Below are 18,070 nucleotides of genomic sequence, written 5' to 3' on the forward strand. Positions count from 1 at the left end.
GTAGTCAGTCTTTTGGTGTTTAGCCCAAGTTAGATTTCTTTTTCAAATTTTCTAAAATTAAGAATCTGTAGTATTGTTGTCTTTTTCAATAAGAAATGTTCTCGGATATCTCTAGGTTCATTTAATTAATTTCATTGTCCGTCCACTTCTGTTATTATAGAATTCTTGGTCTCGAATTATCTGTGCTTCTCTCACATTTACAAGAGCTTTGTAACCAGTTTGCTCCAGTTGACAGTTTTTTGTTAAAGGTCTAGTCCTTGCCTAACTTTCATTAATTTTCCCTGTGTACTTTTAAAAGTTAATCCGATAGTGTAAGTAGTTGTACTGTTTTCATACTCTATTAATCTTTTTCAAAGATTCAGGCACATATTTTCCTTTCAAAAGAATTTGGGTCTGTTTTCAAGATTGTCCACTGCTAGAAGGTTTACCCTTGTTTAAAAATAAAATATCCTCAGTGAAACATAGTTTTGAATTACCATATAACCTGCTGCTAGAATTTGACTTTTGTTTCATAGCACCACATTAACTCTGAGTTTTCCTTCCTACAACCAGAGAGTAGGCCGAAGAATATTTATCAGGCTGTCCCTATTATTTACTTAACCATTTAGAAACTCTTATAATTGGTACACATTCTTAAGGAACCTTTACTAAATATTTAACTCTTTCCTATTTCCATTTTTCTGACTTTCCGCTTTAATCCCCTTAAGCGTACTTTTTGCTGTTGCACTTAAAATTTATCATTAGACATTTCATATTTGAAATCTCCCATCCATGTGGCATGTTTATTAGTACATTAGTACATTGATACATTTGCATCTCTATGTATGCTATTTCACTGAGTGCATACATTCCTCGTTGGGCATTTAACTGACTTTCAGCTGCATCTGATCGCCAAGCCAGCCGCAACTCTGATACCATTACTTGCATGCAGTAACTTAAACCTATTAATAGTGAGTGTCAAGGTGCATGTCTGAAAATCTCATTTTTCTTGCCCTCTTTCATTTTTCCACTTTGTACAAAATTATGAGAGTAAACTTGGATAATTGTCATTGGATGCAACACTTGTTTGAAGTTAAGTTGATGATTTGGGATGTGCTGCAAAGGTGTGATTTGTGGAGTTGTTACACATGTGTTTAATGCTGTCTTCACCTTCAGTGCCATTGTGATCTATGGGTAGCTGTAAATTTTTTCCACACATTACATCCCAGGGAGTCTTCCTGTGTGTCTTGAGTTGTGGTTATGCTGAGTAAAAAAGTGTTTGGGATTTTCACTACTAGAGCTTTGTTGTGTAGACCAAATGTAGGCCTTCTTTATAGGGGAAGTAATAGCAAGGTACACTTCTTTCCTTAATAGAAATGCTTGGTTAATTAAGATCGCTGTTTTTCTACAGTTTCCAAAGGTTGGAATAAAGTGTGATAATGGTTAACTTGTTTTACTATGTAATTAATCTTGAACAGCATACTTAAATTGTGCTGTTTCTTTCTCAACAGGTAAATCTTCTCTGACCATTCAGTTCGTGGAAGGACAGTTTGTCGATTCCTATGACCCCACTATTGAAAACAGTGAGTGTTGGAGAGAGACTTGGGTTTTCATTGCATTATGTATCCACACAAGCATTTTAGCTGGGACTGTGCAGTGAATTTCTGATTTGTATATCAGTCTGTCAGATTATTTTCACTATCACCATATCATGCACATTTCTTTATTTTATAATGTAAGTTTTGTAAATTTTATCACATACAAGCAGTCGAGTGCCGTTCCACTATAATAAGAATTTTGATATACATGGTAATACAAAAAGTATGCAGTATTCTAAATATGAATGCATCTTTGCTGATAAGAGTTTTTCTGCCTGATTTTTTTTTTTAACCCATATGTATCCTGTGAGATGCTGTAAAGCTGTGCAAAATTGGCCTGCGACTAGATGAATTTATGTATTCATTGTTTGATACCTGCTTCATCATTTTCAGGGTCATGGGAAGACAGAATTTATCATTGGCACTCAGATGTAAGGCAGGGAGCCTTTTCTGTGGGTGATACCAGCTCATCACAGGACACACACACACACACACACACACACACACACACCTACCTAAACTGATGGTAGTTCACTTATGGCATATCTTTGGAAAAATGGAAGGAAACCAAAAATTATGTGGAGAACCTAAGATGGACACAGGAGAAACATTCAGACTCCACAAAATATATCCCAGTCAGGGATCACAGCTGAGGTCTGAGTTCTGTGAAGCAGCAGTGCTAATCATTGCAACATGTCTCTTATTTTGTCTAGTGATTTTTTTAGCTTATGTGCTTTATTGGTGTTACCTAATTCAACCGTGCATTGAGCCTCTTGTATTTTTTAATTACAGTTGTATATTGATCTTACTGTTTTGTATTTTTATGTTAATGTGTGTTTTCTTATATTGTCATGCATTCTCTTGGGACAATGTAGAGACCTGCTGGGCTTGGTCACAGGTTGTGCTACAGAAATTATGTAAACTGTGGTATGCCTGCATACTTGTATTGTATATTAATTATGAAGTGTCTAATGTCCTTTTCTTTATAACCAGATAAGTGGTAAACCTTGATTTCATAGCAAGCAAAGTGTAGAGCAACCACATTTATTGTGGTCTCTTGCTGACTTGAGACTGCTATTTAGTCTTTGTGTTTTGCTTGGGTTCATGTTAGGCAGACGCTTAACACTTGGAATTCAGCAGATGTTTTTATGTGAGAGTAAAAAATGGAGGAGTAGCTATATTCTACTCTGACCAGCTCTCTCTCTCCCCATCTCGATAGCCATCCCTGATTTCTGCCCTGCTGAAATGTTTATAGCAACCTGCAACGTAAGTAAACACACAAAACCTGTCATTACAGCAGTCTACATACCCTCAGGTAAAAACATTCCCATATTAGAGCAGATGTCCTTCATGGATGCATCTGCAGTCATAACAACTGGGTTGTCCTGTCGTCAGGCAGCCCTTCAGTCGGCCGGATTCCAAAGTCCGGGTCCGGCTTCAGCTGTTGTCGCACTTCACCCGACGTCATCTCTGTTGGTCTTCGGGTATAAAGGCATCAGCCGACGCCATTTTCCCCAGTCTTTCTTGCCGCGTGGCGCCCGAAGCAGAAGCTGTTCGCAAGTGCCGGTCGGTCGGATGCAGAGCTTACTTCTACCGAATACTACTTCGAAGACTTCTAAAGCTAAGTACCCCGTTGGGGACTCTTTCTTGCCTCAGCCGATGTCAGAAAAAGTTAATAATTGTTTAACCTGTGGGAAACAAATACCTCATAAAGATTTCCACTCTTATTGTCTGCCTTGTTTAGGCCCAGCCCACGACGTAGCAGCCTGTTCAGCCTGTGCCCGTTCAACCGGAACGCTTAGGCGTCGGTCGGAGTTTGCTGAACAGTTTTTCGGTTCTGATTTTGCGTACATTATGCCGTCGGATCCTCCGACTACCCAATCTGCCAAAAACGCAAAGATAAAGACCGACACTCGCGGTCCGGCTTCGCCGAAACCATGGTTAAGCAAACGCGAGTGTCTCGGTTTTCGGCGAAACCGAGAAAACTGATCAAAGTACAGCTGAATCTATCTCTACAACTGAGGCCCTGCTACCACTCTTGAAACGGCCTCAGAAATTTTATCCACTACGGTGGTTGCCACTGACTTATCAGACACCATTCCCTTGGATGTCTCTACCCCAGCACGTGGTGCTGCTAGGCCTCCAGCAGCCATGTACATTAAGGCCTTCGCCAGGGCTAAAGCAGCAAAGACTACTAAAACAGTGCCTGTTAAACCCCCTACAACCAGGCCCTCCTCTAGTTCTCAAATGCTTACTCTGGCAGAAGATTTAATTTCATTAATTAGAGGATCTCAATCTCACCCAGACAGGGCCTCTCAGCCCCCAGAGAAGAGACCTAGGGCAGAGCCCCCTGAGCCAGTGTCCTCTGATGAGTCTGCCGATGAATCAGACATAACTGATCAGCCAGAGGCTCCTTTCTCCAATTTTGAAGACTCTGATGCTGAAGAATCCATTCCAGCTGCTTCCCCACCAGAAGAATTCTCCTTTGGGGAAACCTTACATGCCATGCGAGAGCAGTTCCAATGGCAGCAACAGGATTTTTCAGACTCCAGAAAAAGACTTGGGACTTTTCTGCACCTTCCACAGCACAGGCCCTTAGCTATACCTCCTGTTCTCTCTGTGGTGGATGATGCTTTCAATGATGTCTGCTCCGCACCAGATTCTTTACCTCCAGCCCCTGCCAAACCAGACAGATTTTACAGGGTGCCAGACACTCATCACCACCTTTACAAGGCCCCACTTGCAGACCCAAACTATATCCCAGGGTCCCAAGGCAGTAGCCGACCATAGCAAAAACCCCTATCCCTTCTGAAGGGGAAGCAGGGTCATTAGACAGAGGGGGAAAAAGGGTCTACACTTCAGCTACTCTCTCAGCTAGAGCTTTAAATTGTCAGTTTCACATGATACAATACCAAGAGTTTATGCTTGATCAGTTAACTAAAAAGCTAACCACTGATGAATCTCTTGATAAGAAATATGTATTAGAAATGGTAAATAACATACAACAGGTTAGTAACCATTCCTTAAAATGTGGCTATGATGCACTGGAGGCTTCATTTAGATCAGCCATGACTGGCACAGTGATAAGAAGGCATGCATGGCTAAAGGAGCAAGCTTTACCGGATCATGTTAAAGCTAAGTTGCTAGATGCTCCTATGGATAAGACAAGTTTGTTTGGTACACCTGCCCAGCAGGTTATGAAGAAAATGGAAGAAAAGGCAAAATCTGTTCAAACGGTTAAAGATTTCTTGCAGGTTCAACCCCAAGGTTTAGCAGGAACTGGCCTGCCAAAAATTGGTCCTTTGCTGACCCCACAAGATCTCAAAGGGGCAGGAATAGGGGTTGCAGAGGCAGAAACCAATCCAGGGAGGTGCCTACAGAGGACGACAGTGGCAAGGTAACAACAGAGGCACAGACACAACCTCTGCCACTACATCAACTCAACCACAGTGACTTAACCCTAAATCCGCCTACCAGGGAACAAATAGCAGCTCCTCTAGGCGGAAAATTAACCTTATTTTCAAAGAACTGGCACTATATAACAAAAGACAAGTGGATTTTACAAACCATAGATCAAGGTTACGGTTCCACTTCCACACTTTACCAGTCAAAAGAGGAATGCCAAATCTACCTCCAAATCAAAAACAGAGGCTCTACAACAGATAATGCAGTTAGCAAACATGAGAGCTGTGGAAAGAGTGCCAACAGCAGAGCAAGGAAAGGGTTCTACTCCAGACTATTCCTAGTTCCAAGAAAGGAAAAAGTTGGAGACCAATTCTCGACCTGTCCGCCTTAAATACATACATCATTGTCCCAAAATTCAAAATGCTGACCCTACAGCAACTTCTTCCCATGCTGGGCAAGGAGTGTTGGCTGGTAACTCTAGATCTCAAGGAGGCATACCTGCACGTCCCCATTCGACCAATCTGCAGAAGATACCTCAGATTTCTTGCAGGATCAGAGCACTATCAATTCTCAGCATTGCCCTTTGGCTTATCTACTGCCCAGAGTATTCACAAAATGCCTGGCATCAGTAATCGCCCATTGCAGACTACAGGGAATTCAAATTTACCCATACCTAGACGACTGCCTGCTACAAGGGGACAACAAAAGCAAGCTGACAACAGATTTACAAAGGGTCATTTACTTGCTGCAAGCACTGGGATACACAGTCAATCTACAAAAGTCAAGGCTGATACCATCCCAAACAAGGACATTATTGGTGTCGGAATTGGACACAGTAAAACAGATGGCATTCCTAACTACAGAAAAACAAAAAGAACTCCCTCTTTACTTCTTGGCACTAACAAAACTGAACAAGTTAACAGCAAGAAAAGTACTGCAGGCCTTGGGCTTCATGGCATCATGCATAATCTTGGTTCCACTTGCCAGACTACATATGAGAAAACTACAGTGGTACCTAAAGAATTTATGGTCCCAACACAGACACAGCCTAGAAACAGAAATCCCACTAATTCCATGCTTAAAACAGGAGTTCCTATGGTGGGCTCAGGCATGCCAGTCAAACCCAGGGCTACCCTTTCGCAGATGTCAAGCAAGCCAGACCATCACAACAGACGCTTCAGACCTAGGATGGGGGCCCACATGCGGGACAAATGCGTGCAAGGATTGTGGACACAGGATCAACTTCACCTGCACATCAACCTAAAAGAAATGCTGGCAGTAAAACTGGCAATCCAAAAGTTCAGACCATTTCTCAAAGAGGGCCAGTTGATGATAAGGACAGACAACACCACAGTCATGTGGTACATCAACAAACAGGGAGGCACTCATTCATACCCCCTATGCAGAATGACTTTGGAGCTGTGGACCCTGGCACTCAGCTACAACATCCAGTTACAGGCAATATTTGTACCGGGAAAAGAGAATACTCTAGCAGACATTTTAAGCAGAACCACATCGGATGCCCACGAATGGAAGCTGCACCCGGACATCTTCAAGACCATCTCAAAGAAATGGGGAATGCCTCCGATAGATCTATTTGCATCACCTACCAATCACCAGCTCAAAAAATTCTGCACAAGGACATTCCACCCACTAGCATGGAAAGTGGATTAGCTCTCCTTCAGCTGGAAAGGCCTAACAGCATATGCATTCCCACCTCTTCCCTTGATACACAAGGTATTACTAAAAATCAAGGAAGAATGTCCAAGGATAATCCTGATAGCTCCAAACTGGCCAAGACAACACTGGTACCCACTGCTGAGGAGCATGTCTCGGAACAATATGTGGCCAATACCCCTGATGCCTTTGATTTTAACTCAGAACAACTACAGCATCATACATCCAAACCTAAAAACGTTGCAACTGACTGCATGGAACATCACATAGCAGCAGCTAATCCAGAACTTTCCAAAAGAGTTAGAGACATTATTCTTGAAGCACGCAGACCTTCAACAAGAAGAAACTATGCTGGAAAATGGAAAAGGTTTGTCATTTGGAGTACTGAAAGAGGAAAAGATGTGTCAAACACAGATATGCCTAACATTCTGGAGTACCTAGCCGAACTTCTTCATTCAGGCCTGTCCTACTCCTCCATCAAGATACATGCATCAGCTATTTCAGCAGAATACAGCTTTGATCCACCTGTTTTTTCTCACCCTTTGCTCAGGCAGTTCCTCAGAGGAATCAAGAATGTAAAACCTCCAAGGAAACCACCATTACCAGCTTGGGACTTAAACTTTGTGCTAGAAAAATTGACACCACCCTTTGAACCAGCAGCAACAGCAGACCTACAACACCTGTCATGGAAAACTGCTTTCCTACTGGCAATTACTTCAGCAAGGAGGGTTTCAGAACTACAGGCCTTAATGGCAGTGCAACCCTTCCTAATCTTCCACCAAGATAGAGTGTCCATGAGGACTAATCCTACATTTATGCCTAAGGTGGTATCCAGAGTGTCTTTAAACCAGGCAATCCACCTACCTACCTTCTTTCCCAACCCACAAAACAGAGGGAAAGAATATTGCATACCTTGGATGTACATAGACAGCTACGCTACTACTTGGACAGAACAAAAAGTAGCAGAAAGACTGACCAACTTTTTGTAGCCTATGCAACAGGAAGGGAAGGAAAAGCTATTTCCAAACAGACAATCTCCAAATGGATAGGAAATTGCATACGATTCTGTTACTCCTTCCATGGAAAACCAATTCCACAGAACATAAGACCTCATTCTACAAGGGCAACAGCCACTACCACAGCCTTCTTACGAGGAGTGGCAACCAAAGACATTATTGAGGCGGCTACTTGGACCTCCGTGCATACATTTGCCAAGCATTATAATTTGCCTCTATATTCCAGATCCCGAGCAGGGTTTGCCACTGCTGTACTGCAAGGGATCCTAAACACACCATAATCTAGTTTTATCCTCCTCCCTTGTTGGCTATGGTATTCTACCCAGTTGTTATGACTGCAGATGCATCCATGAAGGACATAGTACAGTTTTGTACCTACCATAAATGTAGATGTCCGAACTGGATAGCATCTGCAGTCAGGATTACCCTCCCTCCTTCCCCTCTGTGGTACTCCAAGGGTGTTTACCCTCCTAATAGCTAGCTGGTGGGGGGGAGTCTTTTATGGTGTATTTGTTTGTATATATGTGCATACATGCTTATTTTTGTGTTTACCTCTATCTTTTTGGAAACATTGGCATCTATCTAAATTTTAGCCTTCAAGAGGGCTACTGGCATCTGGGGCAAGAAACACTGAGGAAAATGGCGTCGGCTGATGCCTTTATACCCGAAGACCAACAGAGATGACGTCGGATGAAGTGCGACAACAGCCGAAGCCGGACCCGGACTTTGGAATCCGGCCGACTGAAGGGCTGCCTGACGACAGGACAACCCAGTTGTTATGACTGCAGATGCTATCCAGTTCGGACATCTACATTTATGGTAGGTACAAAACTGTACTTTTCTTTCTTTGATAATTATATCTATTCTCTATGAAACCATCATCCTTTGGGATATGAATATTGACTGGAAATTTGTTAATACTGCATCCTCTAGCTACTCTCTAAACCTTTATGGCTTTACCCAGCTGATCACTTCACCCACGCACCAGCAAAAAAAATTCCGACAACAGCTCAGTCATAGACTGGATATTGGTACCCAGTGCTATCATAACCCTTCCACCTTACCTAGATCCCTTAGTGACCACCTCCCTACCTCAGTAGTAAGACACTGTTCCAGTCTTAAGAGCCACCAATACAAAGCGTCTCGTAACCTTAACTGCAACCCTGTCACCCTAAACAAATTACTGTCACTGTAAACTGGTCATTCCTACACACATTACCCCTTAATGAGGCTGTCCAAAGCTTCAACAGTTTATTCCTGGAAACCCTTAACACCCTGGCTCCCAGTAAAAAAATGTATAATAAAATGTAGTTATGCACCATGGCTAAACCAGGCAACTTGATCACTTATGAACAAGAAAGACAATGCCTGGAGAGCATGGAAAAAAAATAACTTAACTTTCCACCTGAACTTATATAAACAGCTTCACAACCAAACAAAAAAGCAGGGCTACTAGACAAAAATAATTTTTATCTAAAATCTATGAGCAACTTACATTCCAACCCAAAGAAATTCTGGCACTTAGTAAACAAACTACTATCTCCATGGAACCCCTCTTCAACAAACCTTCTGATGAAACTGCAAGCCTACCTAACAACTTTTTCATAGAAACAATAGAAGAGCTTACTAAACCAGAAACTCTCTTGATTAAAGACTCCACCTCCCACCTCATCTCTTCCATCATTCTCCCTAGCACCCGTAGCAACGTCCTTCATCAGATCACTTCTTAAACTCAAACCCTGTTCCCAGTCAGTCGACAAACTCCATTATTTCTCAAACATGCAGCCAAATCCATAGCATACCCTGTATCTGTACTTATCAGTAGATCCATCAAAGAAAATACAGTACCAGATATCTGGAAAAAAATTCTTCATAGTACCCCTCCACAAGGGAGGAAATTCACAGAACCCTCAAATTACAGGCCTATTGCCATATTATCCCCCTTATCCAAGATGCTGGAAAAATGTATACATAGACAAATACTAAATCCACATCTTACAAGCAAACCTAATTACAGTCATATAGCACGGTTTCTGACCCTCGCACAGTATTTGCCACTTCCCTCCTATCTTTCACACAAAACATTGCCCAAGCCAGAGATAATAATAAACTCATATCAGCTCTATACCTTGATCTATCCAAAGCATTTGATACTGTTTCCCATCCCATCCTCCTAAACAAACTTTCCAACCTACAACTCTCTACCTCCAGGTTTAATGGCTACCTCTCAGACAGATATCAGACCGTCAGATGGCAAGCATCTTACTCCCATTTCCATCTTGTTAAGACCGGGGTTCCCCAGGGTGCTGTCCTCGGCTCCCTACTTGTTTATATATTTACAAATAACCTCCATGTCTCCTGCCCCCACTCTACCTTAATACAGTACGCAGATGATTCCACAGTTAACACCTTTGACAATATACAAAATCTCCATGTTGTTGCTCAACAATCTCTGCACCTAGTAGAACAATGGCTAACTGAAAACAACCTGCTTCTCCTTTTCCTTCCAAAAAAACCTCAGTCCAGCTAAAGACAACTTCACCATCTCATTCTTAGATAATACAGTTATCACCACCGACTCAAACACCAAATTTCTTGGCGTTTCTATAGATGACCAATTAAAATTCGACTTGCATATCTTAAACTGTATCAAAAAGTCCAATCAAAAATTAGGTCTTCTATACTGCAACAACAAATTTATATACCTAACAAATCTAGACGTATACCGGCTCAAACATTTATTCTACCATCCCTGATGTTCTTCGTGTTTCACTGTTGCAGTCATTACATTTGGGTAATCCTGCTGGCAGGTTGCCCTCAGCTGGCCTGAATTCCAAAGTCTTGGGTCCTGCGTCGGTCGCTGTCGGCCCTTCCCTGACGTCAGGTCGTCAGGGATATAAAAGATGTGGCAGACACCATTTTCTTCAGTCTTTCTTGTCGCGCGGTGCCCGAAGCAGAAGTAGTTCGCAAGTGCCGGTCGGCCATCTCCTGAGATTTTCGTGTTAGAGTTTCAGATCCGAAGTCTTCAATAAAGCTAATTACCCTGTTGGGGAAACTTCTCTTGCTCCAGACTGATGTCAGAAAAAGTTAATAATTGTATTTCTTGTGGGAAGCAAATACTTTATAAGGATTTTCATTCTTACTGTATTCCTTGCCAAGGCCCTGATCACAACATTTCTGGTTGTCAGTTTTGTGCTACATTTAACCAACGCACTATTAAGTGTCTGTATGATTTTGCTTTAAACTATTTTGGATACCGGTTTAATTATCCAAAATTGTCGTCGGATAGCCATCCAACTATGGGAGTTCACAAGAAACGCAAAGAAAAGGAAAGAGATAGACAACCGAGGCCCAAAACCGACGTAGCTTCTCCTAAGCCAGTCGCCAGTTCTCAGTGAGGCGCTTTCGCAGCTCCTGACGCCCACTACTTCAGAGTTGCAGGCTGCTACAGACTCCCACATGGAGTCGGCCATGCCGCTTGAAACTCAGGGTATTGGAGCCTCGGATATTATCCCTTCAGATGGGTCCGGAGCCGCTGAGCAGGCACCGGCTTCTGAGGGTGTATTCAGACCCTAAACATCTTTACATCAAACCGACTTCAGCTTCACAGGCAGACTAAAGCATCTTCCAAAGCAAAGAAACAAACTCAGGAGCCACGTGGTCAGGCCTCTATTCCCAAAAAACAGATGCTCAAAATGGCCGAAGACTTGATTACCTTGATCAGGGGTTCCCAATCCCCCTCCTGATAAGAGGCCTAGGCAAGAGACTGACTATGAATCTTCATATCAGGTTTCCATTTCTTCTGATCAGGAATATTCTCTTCTTCCCTATGAGGATTCTGATGCTGAAGAATCTATATCTTCAGCTTCTCCTCCTGAGGACTATTCTTTTGGGGAAACCTTACATACCACGAGGGAGCATTTCCACTGGGTGGGCCAAGATTTTTTTCAGAATCTAAAAAGAGGCTCAAGGATTTCCTTTTGCTACCTCAATACAAGCCACTAGCCATCCCACCTGTGTTAGACATTGTAGATGTGTTTTCGGAGTCTAGTCTTACCCCCGGCTCCTTACCTCCAGCTCCTGTTAAGCCAGACGGATATTACAGGGTTCCTGACTCTCATAAATTCCTTTTTAAAAACCCTGCTGCAGACCCAGAAACTATTTCTCAGGGTCCCAAAGGAGTTGAGGTTTCCGCTGCAAAAAACCCTACCACCTCTGACAGAGATTCTAGGGCACTGGATAGATGGGGAAAAAATGTTTACACATCTGCTACCTTGGCTATAAGGGCCTTAAACTGTCAGTTTCATATGCTCAGATATCAGCCACATGTGATGGCATTGCTTAAACAGAAAATGTTGTTAACCTCTGAATGTGCAGAAAACAAGGAAATGCAGGATTTATTGCATGCAGCTGAACAAGTTGGAAAGCATACTTTGCAATGTGGATTTGATTCTTTAGAGGCCTCCTGCAGGGCCGCAGTTACAGGTTCTGTAATTAGGAGGCATGCTTGGTTAAAGGAACAAAATCTGCCTGATCATGTTAAAGGCAAATTATTAGATGCACAGGAAACCAGTGTAGAAAGCCACCAAACACTCCAAAACTGCTGTCCGTGAATGTAATTTACATTCAAAATCACAAACGTCTTGCAAATTAAATGGTAGTCTTCAGTGCTGATACCAAGAAACACACTCCAATGGAAAAAGACGAAATGCTTTAATTTGAAACACCACAGATAAAAACAAGCGCTTTCGCCTGGTGTATCCCAGGCTTTATCAAGTTACAAATGTAGTATAGCCATCCATTCTATTTATATCATGGGATAGGCCAGTCAATCAATTAATTAACCACTTAAAGCCATAACAAGAAATAAGAAATACAACTTGCTACTTCTAAAGGTATGAATACCATATTAATTATGTATAAATAACAACTTCAGTGTAAATTATGTACTGGGCAAATGAATAATAAAAAAAGAATATATGACAAAACTCAGTATCAAAATACTTGCATATCACCTTTGTCTTTCCTATGTAATAGTTTAAAAACTCTAACAAATAGAGTATATAGTTGATTAAATAATCAATAAGACATCATTCTATAAAAGATAAAATAAAATAAATAACCATCATTTAAAAAATCATGTAAAAAATCATATGAAAAATCATAACTCAATCAATATGTTCCACCTAGTCTAACAAAAAACAAATGTCCTTCATGGTCAGTGTTGTCAAAGTGTAAAAACTACCTAAATCATAGATACTACTCAGGCTATTACCCCAAAAAATATGGTGTCCACATTGTTTAAAATACCAGAATAAAACTCCGTATTGCCAACCTATAACTGTTTACTTCTAGTCTTAAGCACACTTTTGAGACTAATCGCATCATTAAGGCCTGGGAACCTAGTAGCATCCAGCTGTAATTGCCACATCAATTCTCGATGCTCAAGGAAATTCTCCCAATCTCCCCCCCTAGGGTCAGAGTTGACCCTCTCCAAAATGAAAAATCTTATCACCATGTTACTGCACTTTAAAGAATGCCTAAAAAAGGCATTACTTTCCTTTCTTTTCTACCTCATATGTATGTTCATAGATTCTTTTCCTAATAGTTCTGGTTGTCTTTCCTACATAAAAGAACATGTGATACAGTCCCCAAGTAAACCACTCCAAAAGAATTACAGTTAAAATGTTCCCATGCCCTCAATGTACTTCTTGATGGAATATGTATTTGGCCTTCATTCAATAAGTAGGGGCATTGTTTACAAAACCCACACTTGAAGGAACCATTCCTTCTATATGAATTATTGTTGTTGTTAATCATATATTTATGACCAACCTGTTCAAATATATCTTTTAAATTCCTATCACGTTTTCTAATAAAATGGATTTTTTCAGGGAGCCAAGGTTTGATGTCATTTTGGGACATGAGTAATGGCCAAAACATATTCATTGTATGCTCAATACATTCAAAATCCCCCGAATAAGTGTAAACAAACCCTCTAGAAATTTCATCATGCTCATGCCTTTTATTGTTAGGCAATGGTAACCCCTTACCTAATAGGGGGGGATAGTGTGTGTCTCTCTTTGTTCTAATCTCATCAGCACATGAATTGATCAACCATACCGGGTACCCCCTTTCCTCAAAAAGGGAAGAAAGGTTCTGGATTTCATTCTCAAATACATTCAGACAACTGCATATTCTTGATATTCTAATCATCTGTCCTCTAACTATTCCCCTCTTCGTGTAGTGTGGGTGGAAACTATCGTAATGTAAAAATGCATTCGAAAAGGTTTCTTTTCTGAAAATCTGAGATGTAAAAGTATGATGCTGTACATCCTTTTTCAAAGTGACATCAAGGTAATTCAGAGAATGCTCACTAAGCTTGTAGGTAAAGGCTAAGAAGTTAGTGGAAGAATTTAAATGGTTAAAAAACGCAAGGAAACTATCCTGAGAGCCTTGCCATAATAAGCACACATCATCCAGGTAACGCCTGTAGAAAATGATGTTTTCTTTCCAAGCCGAAGCATGAATGAATTCCGACTCCCATTTGTGCAGTACGATGTTAGCATAGGAGGAGGCACAAGGGGCACCCATTGCCACCCCCTTACACTGCCTAAAGAATTCCCCATTAAAAAAGATGTAATTGTTAGTCAAAATGATTTCCATAAATTCCACTATTAGGTTAACTTTGTTGTTATTAAATCCTGACTTAGTTGCCAAAATTTCGGTAAACCACTCCATACCGGTGTTATGGGGTATGCTAGGGAATAATTCAATGACATCGATGGTTATCATTAACAAATCCGGGTGATATCTATCCAAAGGAATACTAGCCAAGAATTCCCAAGAATCTTTACAGATGTGTGGTAGCAGAGAAACAACACTTTTCAACCAGAATTCAACAAATTTACTCAAAGGTTCAGTGATTCCCCCAGCTCCTGAAACTACAGGGCGGAATTTTAGGGGTGCTAACCCTTTATGAACCTTCGGTATTCCAAAAATGACAGGTATTCTGGGATTAGTGACCTGGAGATAGTTAAATAACTTCTCATTGATGCAACCTTGCAATAAATGATCTTTCAACATATAATTAATCTTAGCATAAGCCACATTAATTTCATTCTTTGATACCTGTTCATAGGTGTTAGAATCTTGCAATATTTCTTGGATGTGATTCTCATAATCAAACTGTTGCATCAACACCACACCCCCACCCTTATCAGCTTTCATAACTCGGGTCTTGTTATCTTTCAGGATGTTCACTACTTCTTCCAAATTCCTATCAAAATTAACCATCCTAGGATTGCATTGCATGCCACAATTCCTTCTGAGCTCTTTTTCCACTAATTCTTCATAAATTTTCAGACTCGGGTGAGTAGGTGGATTAAAAGTACTACTTCTGTGTAAAGAATTGTCGGTGGCATTTTGTCCTTTGAAATAAATGGACAAATTTAAATTTCTGATAAATAACTTCAGTTCCACTAACAGTTTGGATAGGTTAGATGATTTGACAGGGACAAATTGAAAACCTTTAACAAACAAGTCAAAAAAATCTGGGGTGATGTCCAAACCAGTAAAATTGTAAAGGTTTAGGTTGTTACTAGTTGTCACCTTACAGTTGTTACTAACATCTATACTCACTTCATATAAGGAGTGTTCACCCATGGAAATATCATGTATTCCCTCCCCCGAGTGGTTCATTGCCAACTCTATGTGTTCTTGTGTGTGATCATAACCAAATTCTAATGAACCCGGGGTGTTAAGTTGATCATTTATATCATCACCTACATCACCAAGAGACATTATTGTCTGCGTCCTCTCCCCCAGTTCTGCTGAAATGGTGCCTGATTCCTCCCCATCGGTCTGCCCTGGGGAAATTGAAAAAAATGAGGGGAGCTATTACCACCCTTTTGGGCCAGACGCTCACTTCTCCTAGGGGGGTCCATGTCTGGGGTGCTGGTGTTGTTGTCATACCTTCCAACATTGTCTACATTAACATTATTAAATGTGTTTGAGTTGTGACTCATAGGAGCGGGGTATGCCTTACCATCCCTGTATTCCTGTAGGTCTCTTTCCAGCTTCCTAGTTTTCCTTTCTAAAACTTTTAAACAGTGCTGGTCTACCTCTAGGAACACATCGTCATATTTCTTTTTATAACCAAGAAAATTCCTATGCTTGACAATAGTGTCATTTAATTCAGTTAATTCATTTAGAATGCTATTGGCTTTATTCTGATAATCATTTATCATAAGCTCCAACATTTCAAGACCAGTTCTGTTAAACAAATCAACTAGTTGTGCATGCAGGTCTGAGCCAAGTTTAGCTCCATTAGGAAATTTGTACACACGTAAACCTTTTGGTACTCTTTGCACCTTAAGACATTCAGATAAGTAGTTAATCTCCAATTGTGTATTTTTGTATGTGTAAAGTTTCTTATTGAACTCATCAAAATTAGAGTCCAACTTGTTAAAACTGGTGGTTACAGTACCTTGTTTAAAGCTCGGTTGGAACTCAGTCCAAGCTTTAAAGTTAAAAGTTCCTCCATTGGAATTACAGGGAACGGTAGTTTTGTTACGTTCCTTCTCCTTGCTAGTATTCCCCGTAGCTGTTGTTGTGGTTAAAAAACCTTGATTATTTCCAGCGCCGTTCGGCTCCTGAATATTGTCCATGCCCCTATTCAATAACGCTTCATGCTGTTGATTACCCGGAATCGTTGTGTTCCGGACATCGTTGTTGTTACTCATAGCATTGCTGATTTGAGTTAACAGCTGCAGAACACGGTTGAACTCCTTCCGTGTTACAGGTGCCTCTTCAGGCTCGTCACGCAGCAACGCTGGTGTCTGTAGGCAATCCACAGTATCCGGAACTTCTGCCATGGACTAACTGAAAAAACGGAACTGCCAAGGAACAAATGAAAACACCAAAAAGCACAGGAAACCAGTGTAGAAAGCCACCAAACACTCCAAAACTGCTGTCCGTGAATGTAATTTACATTCAAAATCACAAACGTCTTGCAAATTAAATGGTAGTCTTCAGTGCTGATACCAAGAAACACACTCCAATGGAAAAAGACGAAATGCTTTAATTTGAAACACCACAGATAAAAACAAGCGCTTTCGCCTGGTGTATCCCAGGCTTTATCAAGTTACAAATGTAGTATAGCCATCCATTCTATTTATATCATGGGATAGGCCAGTCAATCAATTAATTAACCACTTAAAGCCATAACAAGAAATAAGAAATACAACTTGCTACTTCTAAAGGTATGAATACCATATTAATTATGTATAAATAACAACTTCAGTGTAAATTATGTACTGGGCAAATGAATAATAAAAAAAGAATATATGACAAAACTCAGTATCAAAATACTTGCATATCACCTTTGTCTTTCCTATGTAATAGTTTAAAAACTCTAACAAACAATAATCATCAACTTAACACCCCGGGTTCGCTAGAATTTGATTATGATCTCACACAAAGACACATAGAGTTGGCAACGAATCACTCGGGGGAGGGAATACATAATATTTCCATGGGTGAACACTCCCTCTATGAAGTGAGTATGGATGTTAGTAACAACTGTAAGGTGATAACTAGTAACAACCTAAACCTTTACAATTTCACTTGTTTAGACATCACCTTAGATTTTTTTGACTTGTTTGTTAAAGGTTTTCAATTTGTCCCTACCAAATCATCTAACCTATCCAAACTTTTAGTGGAACTGAAGTTATTTATCAGAAATTTAAATTTGTCCATCTATTTTAAAGGGCAAAATGTTACCGACAATTCTCTACATAGTAGTACTTTTAATCCACCCACTCACCCGAGTCTGAGAATTTATGAAGAATTAGTGGAAAAAGAGCTTAGAAGGAACTGTGGCATGCAATGCAATCCTAGGATGGTTAATTTTGATAGGAATTTGGAAGAAGTAGTGAACATCCTGAAAGATAATAAGACCCGAGTTATGAAAGCTGATAAGGGTGGGGGTGTGGTGTTGATGCAACAGTTTGATTATGAGAATCACATCCAAGAAATATTGCAAGATTCTAACACTTATGAACAAGTATCAAAGAATGAAGTTAATGTGGCTTATGCTAAGATTAATTATATGTTGAAAGATCATTTACTGCAAGGTTGCATCAATGAGAAGTTATTTAACTATCTCCAGGTCACTAATCCCAGAATACCTGTTATTTTGGAATACGAAGGTTCATAAAGGATTAGCACCCTAAAATTCCTACTCTGTAGTTTCAGGAGCTGGGGGAATCACTGAACCTTTGAGTAAATTTGTTGAATTCTGGTTGAAAAGTGTTGTTTCTCTGCTACCACACATCTGTAAAGATTCTTGGGAATTCTTGGCTAGTATTCCTTTGGATAGATATCACCCGGATT

The 18,070-nt window shown here is 40.6% G+C and overlaps 1 protein-coding gene across 1 annotated transcript in view; it reads left to right on the top strand.

The window, feature by feature from the left end:
- RHEBL1 (RHEB like 1) overlaps window positions 1–18,070 on the top strand; it is a 918,240-nt gene that overhangs the window by 109,129 nt on the left and 791,041 nt on the right. The window contains exon 2 of the mRNA XM_044083781.1: window positions 1,491–1,562. Coding sequence (XP_043939716.1) covers window positions 1,491–1,562 — 72 coding nt within the window. The remainder of the gene's footprint in view (window positions 1–1,490; window positions 1,563–18,070) is intronic.

Source organism: Protopterus annectens, chromosome 9.part0 (assembly GCF_019279795.1).
Source record: "Protopterus annectens isolate FY-2018-M chromosome 9.part0, PAN1.0, whole genome shotgun sequence".
Lineage (NCBI taxonomy): Eukaryota > Metazoa > Chordata > Ceratodontiformes > Protopteridae > Protopterus > Protopterus annectens.